The 10,017-nt window shown below is 39.4% G+C and overlaps 1 protein-coding gene across 1 annotated transcript in view; it reads right to left on the minus strand.

The window, feature by feature from the left end:
* The window catches only part of LOC108694240 (flocculation protein FLO11), a 22,783-nt gene extending 12,878 nt beyond the window's left edge, over window positions 1–9,905 (minus strand). Inside the window, exons 1-5 of the mRNA XM_018203604.1 lie at window positions 9,827–9,905; window positions 5,274–9,151; window positions 1,757–1,882; window positions 972–1,082; window positions 170–356 (exon numbers count right to left, since the gene is read on the minus strand). Of these exons, the coding sequence (XP_018059093.1) occupies window positions 170–356; window positions 972–1,082; window positions 1,757–1,882; window positions 5,274–9,151; window positions 9,827–9,905 (4,381 nt within the window). The remainder of the gene's footprint in view (window positions 1–169; window positions 357–971; window positions 1,083–1,756; window positions 1,883–5,273; window positions 9,152–9,826) is intronic.
* Window positions 9,906–10,017: the final 112 nt, after the last annotated feature.

A 10,017-nucleotide genomic window follows, 5' to 3' on the forward strand; every position in this document is an offset into this window, starting at 1 on the left:
TATTATATAGGATGTATCTATATATAATAATAAAATGTAAATATTGAATGGGTTTTTTTTAACATTCTGTATAACTTCAAACTTTTATATCTTGTATAGCTATGCTTAAGTTCTGTATCACGTATTTATTGAAAAAATATCAAATAGATTAATGTTATATACAACTTACCTTCTTCGGTGCAGCAACCTAAAAGTGTTACGACATTTGGATGACTGCCTAATTGCTTCATAATTTCGAGTTCTCGATCTAAGTCTTCCTTCTCTCGATCAGAAGCGCCTTCTTTAACGGTTTTCACTGCTACTAATCGAGTCGTTCCTTGATGACCTGTCAAATCGTCGGCTTCGGCCTTCCATACCTGATAATGCAATCATATTTCAAATGTTTATTAATTGTAAGCTTTAAAAAGATTTTGTTCCTCTTTAAGATTTGCAATTAATTTACTCTTGCATTTTTGTAAATGCATTCCATCTAAATAATTATTGATAATCATAATTTAAGATTATGGATTTTAATTTTTTCTTGTTTTTATGTTATTAGAGATATCTATTGTCACTACTTTGGAAATTTATAATCACAATGAGAAAACAATTACAACACTAATCGCTGTGCTATTATTTAATTAATAGAAAAAAAATTCCATCACAATAGATTCCCCAAGTTTTCTCACAATTTTGCATAATCAATTCGAATGTATTACACTAACTACCCATTATCGTATTCATAACTAAGTACGACGTTCAAATCGCACACGTCGAAAGTTGTTATTATTATCGAAATCAACGTCGATAACATTGCGCAAGTAAAAGATTAGATAAAATCGCTGAGGAAATATCGGAAGAAGGAACTGCTGAACTTGACCGGGAAGATTACGTTTCCGCATGGACTTCAGGTATTTCGTTAAAATCTTTCCGACAGCCGCAAATTATAGGCTGCCTTTTTTATAGGAATGCCGCAAGAAGTATCTTCTCACCTGGCCGAAGTTTCCTTGCCCGAGGACTGTCTGTAATCTAAGCTTATCTCTAGGAAACTCCCATCTGGATTCTTGAGATGGCGGAGGCGGCGGTTTCTCAGCTTCGTGACACTGCGTGGAGAGATGAAGATTAAACTGCAGTTAAGAATTGCCTAAAAATGCTGCTAATTGACATGCATGGGAGTGAACATTCGATACGTCGCGTTATCTGGAATTAATCTGTCTCGCGTCTATTGCTGACGTAAATTTCTTTCATGTTAAGAAATGAACTTCCGAGATTTTCCATTGACGTGTCTCTGCATAATGCGATTTTCCTATACGCGAAAAACGCGTGACGAAATCAATATATTATTATGTATCGTATGCAATAATTCGCTCTGAATATTTATGCAAATTATTTCTTCAAATAAAAAACGAACAGACAGCTATTAATTAAATTATACTAGTAAAATTGATTTTATTTAAAATATATTATATACAATTATTTATCAAATTAATTTGATTTGTAAATAAAATCATTTTTATTAATGTAATTTAACAACTGTCTCCATTCTTTTTATCTGAATAAATAATTTATAAAATATAAATAAAATTAATTTTGATATTAGGATACACGTACAAGTTATTTAGCCCAAATATCTTTTTGCGTGGTCACTGAATTAAATAAAGTACAATTTAATTGAAAAAATTCACACTATGTGACGAACGCGTCGAAAAGCTGTGCAAACAATTACTACGTGACTGCTGTCGCATTAAATATTTGAGAGTGTTTGTTAATTTCTCACCAAGTGCTGTATCCTCGGTAGTTTCGTGATCGCCTTCTCGATGGACGTCTTGAAGTCGCCGTTTTCGAGATTAAGAGCGTCCTTCCTGCAGCTTATCTCCGATGACGTGTCCGACTCCTCGAGCACCTGCATAAGCAAATCAACGTCAGCGCAACGTATGTGCAACATGCCGCTCGCTCGCGCATCGGCGAGCCACTTGAATCGGTCGTCACTTCCGTTTAATTGGGAGACGCAATGCCGCGTGGCAATAAAGATCAGCGGGATAAATTGAGGTATCCTGTGAGTATTTCCACGAATAATATTGTCGAAATAAAGTTAGACAAACATATTACGATTCCATGCAAATATACGTCGTTTTTTTACAAAGTCAATCAGATGCATGCAAATAATGCAAAAATGATGACCAATTATATCTTCGTAGCTTTCAAGAATGAAATTAACTAAATTGCACTGGAGTATTTTTAATAGTAATAAAGAGAATAATTTGCTTCCTGCAGAGCACAAACTAACAGTAACAATCAATGTTGTAATTTTCCACTCCAATAATATAAATGTAATTTAACATATATTATACATGGCAATTGTTGAGTAGAAAATCATAATATTGATGTAATGTTACTGTTACTTTTTTCTACAAATTATGAAGAGTTTTTCTCTACACCAATCATATTTGATTATAATTATGCAACGTATTATCATGCACAGATTATTTTAAAGAAGAGCATCTATATAGAGTCGCTTATGTCATACGAGAATCATCAGGAAAACGGATCGGTTTGCCTGTCGAACGGTGAAATTTCAATCTAGAAGAACACAGCACACCCGAGTTTAGCATCGAGCTCATCTGAACTAACTTGGCAAGCCCGAAAACGGTCTCGCTTATTTATATGGCCCCTGTACTCATCCTTTCTCCCTTCTCCCTTCATTTGCTCCTTTTTTTACCATCCACGCAAATCTTTGTACCGCCATTCAGATTTATTTCCATGACTGTCAGGTTAAATTTAAATTTATGCCCCCGTTATTATTTATGAACGTCTCGCAGGCATGAAAGCATTTCGCTTATGTCATTTCCGGAAATTTTGTGGTCTGCGCTATTAATTCTGCTATCATTTCTGACGCCAAAAAGATTGTTGACACTTATTCGCAAGAAATGGAATTTCCGCAATTAAGACCTATAATAGAAAATGTTATAATAGAAAATTGTTTTTATCAAGACAAGAAACGGAATTTTCGCAATTAAAAAACTGCAATATAGACTAGAAATGTGGTTCCTCAAGGAACGCTGTAAAGAGTAAATATTAAAGTATAAATTCACGAGATATCTAATTGAGAAGTACATTATTGATGTAATTATTAATAATTACACAAATATCCTTATTTTCAGACACGATTGTGTTGATGAGGCTCGCACGAGAAGATATTCGACCTTCGACGCAACCTTCTTGTTGACTATGCGAGGAAAATTCCACGGAAAAAGAATTATCATAGATAATGAGTCGAACAATTTTCGTATTATTCAACGTTCGCGTTCATCTTCTCATTTACTAATACGCCACGCTTCGTCTGATGATACTGTGCTCGAAACATCCTGAGATTATTCTGCATACAATGAACTTGTAGTAATTGCTGGGGAGGGGAAGAGAGAAGGAATAGTTAACCATTTCATGAATCACCACAAAGCTAGCCTTCGCGAAGGAATTATTATTATACGCGATGACCGCGTTTGATATTCATTTACGACGAAGTCACGGCCGTGATAATGTGGCAAAATAATTATGTTCGAAATTCAAGTAATTGATAGAATATTAAAAAAAATTTTTGCTCATTATTTTTTAACTTCCAACATAATTATTTTGATAATTCAACAATATTATTTTCAGTTCCAATAAAATGCTAGATCTTATAATTAAATCGGTTTTTTCGTAAATGTATATTAATTCTTTTTATATGAGTTATGTTACTTTGATTTCTTAAAACTAGTGCTTTTTAATTGATGCCTTTTTAATAGTTTGCTTTAATTAACATAAATTAAATGTGTGTCTCACAGACTCAGTCAGTAAGACATAATAATTGCGTTACAGATTTTGGCATCAGCTTCAGAGGATTCTTTAAAACCCGTTTTACAATAGCTATTCAAGACGATACTTTCTAATAATTATGAGATTAGCGATTTAGATTATCTAATAGTCCATAATAGCAGCGATTCAAATGCGGTCGATGTGCGTTAATTATCAAAATGTTAGCACGATTCTACTGCGATATAACAAACGTTGCTAACCAAATAGCCGTACGATAAACTCGCTATGATAATCCTAGTCATGCAGCGTAATGGTATGTAAGTGGCACTGTCCTACGAACAGCAATTTGTCTCAGCATCCCGTCGTGTCATCAATTAAAAACTAGAGTGACGCTTTTTCATCGCTCTCCCATCGCCTCTTCTTGGTATAATACGATAATCTTGATCGCAACGACACTCAAGAGAGAATAGATCTGATCTCCAATTAAATTATAATGTTCTATAAGTCATCAGAATGAGATCAGAATGAAATATTATATTACTTATTTAGACAATATTAGGCAATCATGTTCAATTCATCGTAAAATTTAAATTTCGATCGATCTGAATTTTTGTTTCCAATTTTTCCTACTTTTTTTCTTTGAAAATTTTGAAAACAATTATCTATGTGATATTTTTTCTGTTTAATAATATTTAAATTTATATTATATTAAATACAAAACAAAAAACTGTAAACTGAAGAATTGAGATTGCACGAAAATTATTTGAGTTTAAATAAATATTAAGATATTAAAAATTTCAAAAACACAGTTTGCTTATAAAAAATCTTCAGTTCAATCAATAAAATAATTAATGGAATTGAGAAGATTTTGCTCATGTTTAGTAATTAAACATTTAATTCGATAATTAACTTTGAATTAATCTAAATTTTTTCTTCTCTCAACTTTTTTCTTTGCAAATTTTGGAAACAATTATCCGTCTTTTAATGTCCAACAATTAATTAAATTTATTAAATACAATAGAATTACAAAAGAATTGAACTGAAGAATTGAAATTATTTGAAGATTACTTGAGTTTAAATAAATAACAGATATCTAATTTCAAAAACATAATTTTTACGTTACATTATTTTTAAAAATATTTATTTGAAATCAATAAATTGTTGAAAAAATTTCACACATTTGGCAATTATAAAAATTACGCATTACTATTCTCAGTACTTTTCTATTGAAATATCATATTTAATATAAATCCAGTGTGTATCCACAAAGCTTTCCTAAATATTTCTCTCACAATCACGTGTTTTTGATATTTATAAACGGATTCAAATCATGTTTACCAGTTCTCCGATCACAATGTGAGACTTCATCTCGAGAAAGAGAAAGACGAAATATCACAAATCGATCTAGAGCATGGCGATTCGCGCATACTTTCTAATCCCGATCTAAGCTAAATCGATCGCAATGCTGGCATGCTAAGCGACCTCGAAACCTCGCTCACCTTACGATTCCTAAGTATCAGTCTTCTGAGAATGAGCCCGACGCCGACGGCGATGGGAAAGACGACAAGAGTGGCCAGGATGTAGCCGACCACAGCAACCGTCTCCTGAGTGGCGATCACGTCGCCGTCGTGCCGCTTCAATATCACCTCACTGATGTTCATCGATTCCCGCGGGCTCACCGAGATCGGTTCGCCGGTCTCGAAGAACGTCCTGTTGAGCCCGCCGGGATACATCGTGCCGTTGTATTCCGGCAGAATCGAATGATCATAGGCAGGCTTGTACCTCGTCCTGTTGGTCGTGGTTACGAAAGAGGAAACTTTGGATCCTGGAGGAACAGCAGAATCCTGGGATTCACGATTCACCTCGTGTTTATCCTTTCGTGAATTTGTTGAAACGGTGGATTCCTTAGATTTAGGAACAGGAACGGTGGTCGACGTACTTCCACTAATTTTCGTCGCGTTATCGACAGTTGTCGCTAACTCGAGATTCTTCTTCGTCGTTGACGACGTCGTTATCGTTCCTATGATCATTGTCGTCAATGCGGGATCATTTTGTGGCTCGGAATCTACTGGAAGCATCACCTGTTCCGTATCTCGAGCGAACCCGTCCATCGACCCGCTGCTGTTGAAGATATCCGACGTGTTATACAGATGCATGATTGGTAGTACATCATCCTTGTCTTTTGACTTGTCTGATAAATTACGTGCCCTGACTTCCGGCGATCTCTCGCCAGACATACGTTTCCCATTCTTCGTTACCGTGGGCGGCGATGAGGTAGATAGGACCTTCGACCTTCTACTCGAAGTCTCGTTTACATGAACGTCATTCTGAATTGGCGAAATCATTGTCGTCGTCGTTGTTGATGTCGTCGTCGCATCTTTTGCTCGGTACCTCTTCTGGATCTCAGAAGGGTCCAGATTGTTTTCCTTGGCGGCATCCGTCGGTCTCAAGGTGTTAGTTTCCGAATCGATAGTGGTTCTCTCCAATTCCGATAATATTCTAGGCGTGACCGGGAAAATCGGAGCAGCCGGCACTGTCGACATCGTTGTTGTCGTCGTCGTCGTCGTTGTTGTCGTCGTCGTCATAATCGCGACTTCATCCATTTGTTCAATCACTGTCACGGTCGTGCCGATCCCGTCTATCGTTGCGTTCTCGTTGCTCTCGGTCTTGTTCAGCATCGCGATACCTTGATCGTCTTTCTGATCGTTGCTCCTGATATCACTTTCATTTAAACTTGACTTGACAGTAACGATATCTTCCTCAAGAACGTGAGACTTTTCCAGCTCCGTCGTCGTAATCGCGACGAGAACAGACGGATCGGTCACGTCTAATGTCTCGTCAGCACTCGAATTTTGATTTAAGATCCCCATGACGATGGTTTCTTGAAAACTATTGTCACCTGGCACTTCGTTCACCCTGCTGGCACGCGTAACTTCCCGAAGAGAATCAACACCTGGCACTTCATCGTCCGAAATTTTCCTGCGATTCGCAACTCGTGTCCCGTTCGACGATCGATTCACCACTAATGTATCCTTAGCACTATCGATCTTCTCTTCACCGGACTTCAGTCTCCTAGTACCGTTCGAAGGAGACACCGCGCTCGAAGAGGCCAACACTCTGTGACGCTTGCTTGTCACCAGAGTCGAAGATTCTTCGCTTATAGTTGATCTTTGATTTAATACTGCGCTGGCGCTCTTTCTTAAGAATCTTCGATCATTAGCACCCTCCTGCTCACTGGTTCGCAACTTAGTGTGGTTCCACCTAACCGTACCTCTGTTTGTGATCTCCAGCGACTTGGTGGATCTGGACGTCGACGAGACAATGTTATCGTTATTCGCGGCTGAATGCAACGAGGACCAAGTAACTGTCGCTCTCTGGCCGGCTGCACCTCGTTGTTGTTGCGGAACAGCTTTCCTCGATCGTTCCCCCACCAGTCCGTCAACTACACCAGGCAACACACCAACAGCTGCGGCTGGCTCGACGGTCGCGCCAGCACTGAGTCCCGTCGGCGTTCGTGCCAGTTCTATACCGCCATCACCGGCACGAGGAAGCAGAAGAGGAGAAGACGGCGGCGGCGGTGGTTGCTGCTGCTGCGGTCGCTGCGACGATCCACCGCTCGTTATCTCAGCACCGCTACCAGCAGCGCTATCTCCCCTCCGTCTTTCCTCGCCGCTTAATCCGGGTCCGGTATAGTTGCGCAACAATCGCGTCACATTCGTTATCGTATAAGCGTACACGTGTTGCTGCGGATGCTGCTGCTGCTGCTCCTGCGGCTGTTGATCTGAGTCGACGACGACGACAGGTGCGGACGACTCCGTCTTCGAGGGCGATGTCAATGATGGCGATGATTTTGAGACGACATCGCCGCCGGCCGACACGCGAACCGGTCGATCCGCGATGGGATCCACGACCGGTTGCTGCTTAACGGTATTCCGATGGCTCCGCTCGCTCTCGATCGCGAAACTCGACAGCCCGAAGCTGTTGTCTGGCACAACGATCCGCAGAGTCGACGATTCCGCCCGCGATGGTACCAACGACATCGTCTCGGTGCTATCGCTCTCTCGAAACCTCTCACTCTCTCTCTGCGATGTTGATATTGTTCTCTCAACACTCATTAACTTGTGCTCCGATTTCTCCGCGTTCCCTGCTTCTGCCTCGGTGATTTTCTTCTTTTCGTTGTCCTTCTCAAAATCATTGATCCTCTGAAGGCTTTCGGCGATCCCATTCGAGGCCGTGATCGTTTTGTTCGAGAGTTTCGCACCGATTTCACTCTCCACGATGACCCTCGCCTCAACATCGGATTGCCGTGGTATCTGGGTCGTCGTGCTCACCTCGCTAACATGGGCTGCATTTTTTCTCTCTAGCGGGACTCGATCGCGGCTTCCGTCTGCGTGAGCGGACGAGTCGCTGCGGTGGAATTTGTCATCCACCGTATTCATCTCGCTCTTTGTTTCTGAGCCACCGATGATACCAGGGCTCGACTCGTTCCCGGGAATAATATTGGATACAACGTCTGCCGTAGGCCTTGGCTTCCGGTAATATAACCCGTTGCCTGAGCTTCTGAACGTATTCTTAATTCTTGATACTTGATTCTTCTCAACTGTTCGACGTTCTAACGTTTCCAACGCAATATTCATCTCTTCGTTCATAATTTCCTCCATTGGCGTCGCGATCGTCGCGGTGAATCTCTTTGTGGAATATCTTCTGCGTGAGGAAGTTGGGTTCGTCGATGTCGTCTCCACGGAATTATTACTGCTGCTGGTGACGTTCAGCGCATCCGGTTGGAGCTTCTGGCCAAAATAAAGAAACTGCGACATATCTTCCACCGGAATATTACTCTCCACTGGCCGGAAGTGATTGTATAATGATTCTGGCATCGATACGGTGTTCTTTTTGCGCATTTCTGCGTCTCCCAATTTTTGATTGGTAGCTGGCGTTGAAACGATCGAAGAGATGTTTTCGATCTTCTCGGTCGTCGGCGATAGAGATTCGTTTTTAGATATTTTCGTGGTTCGCGATTCCAACTCTTCTCCCGTCGCGTTGAGATTGATCAAGGAAACGATTTTTTCAATCGGCTTCCTTGATGATTGTGGAATTTCCTCTTTTATCGATATCTCCGTTCGAGCGTTTGCGATGTAAATGCCGTTTCTAGTCTCTTGGGTTTCCAGGACGTCTTGAGGATCCTTCGAAATGATGTCGCCAGGTCGTGGCCTACGACTAGAAAGAATCCGGTGAGGCTCATGCAAACGTTGATTCAAAATCTGTCGTCTTCTTGCAGTGAGAATGTTGCGTAGTGTCTGCTCGCGTTTAACTTTTGACGACAACAGTTCCGTGTGTAAGGATGTACGTCCATTACGATGATTCGTGACTGACGCGTCTGCAAACAAAAATAATATTTCTGAAAGACATCTTTAATTTCCTCAAGTAAATTAAATATAAAAATAGATGATAAGATATAAATATTGACGATTAGAAAGCATGAATTTAATTTTAATGACTCGCGTAAAAATAATTAAAGTTCACAAAATACATTATATTAATCATTTATTATGACAAAATTTAAAAAAAAATTTTAGTGGCTTGCAAAAAAAAAGAATAAAATAAAATTATAAATACATAGTTGCAATAATTTTGCAATAATTTTTTTTACAGTTATGCTAGTACTCGTTAGATATTACATTGAAGAAATAATGCGATTTCTAAATGTTAACTGATTGCATGTGCTAAACAATGATACTATGATATGTAATTGAAGCAATTATAGATTCCAGTCCGTTTCTACACGGATCCGACGACGGAAAGGAGGAATTTTCTACGGATTAATGCGAATCGCTATTTGTAATCATCATCCGTCAGAGCGTCTCGGTGAAAACCGGAAGAACATTGACCGTTTCTTCTTTACACTACTCAGCAAATGTAATTAAGTTCTCAATTAGATTTGCGTGCGAAACGAAAAAAATTCTCGCGGAGAGAAGTTCTTCAAGTAACGGTGTTCTTCAGAGTCGCGAGTGGTTTGGGGATATGAGAGGTTCGATACCGTTACTTCTCTCACAGTTCCATGTGCTCGACGAAGTAATAATCTTCTGTTGAGATTGTAAAAATGTACCGAGTCGTGCTCGTGGATCCGACATTTCACTTGAGTTCATTTAAAAGCATCTACGGTTAAATATTTAGTTAGATATACATATGCATATGCATATGCAACATATGCAAAGAGAGAAAGAGATATATATATATATATAT

Source organism: Atta colombica, unplaced genomic scaffold (genome assembly GCF_001594045.1).
Source record: "Atta colombica isolate Treedump-2 unplaced genomic scaffold, Acol1.0 scaffold12, whole genome shotgun sequence".
NCBI classification, from domain to species: Eukaryota; Metazoa; Arthropoda; class Insecta; order Hymenoptera; family Formicidae; genus Atta; species Atta colombica.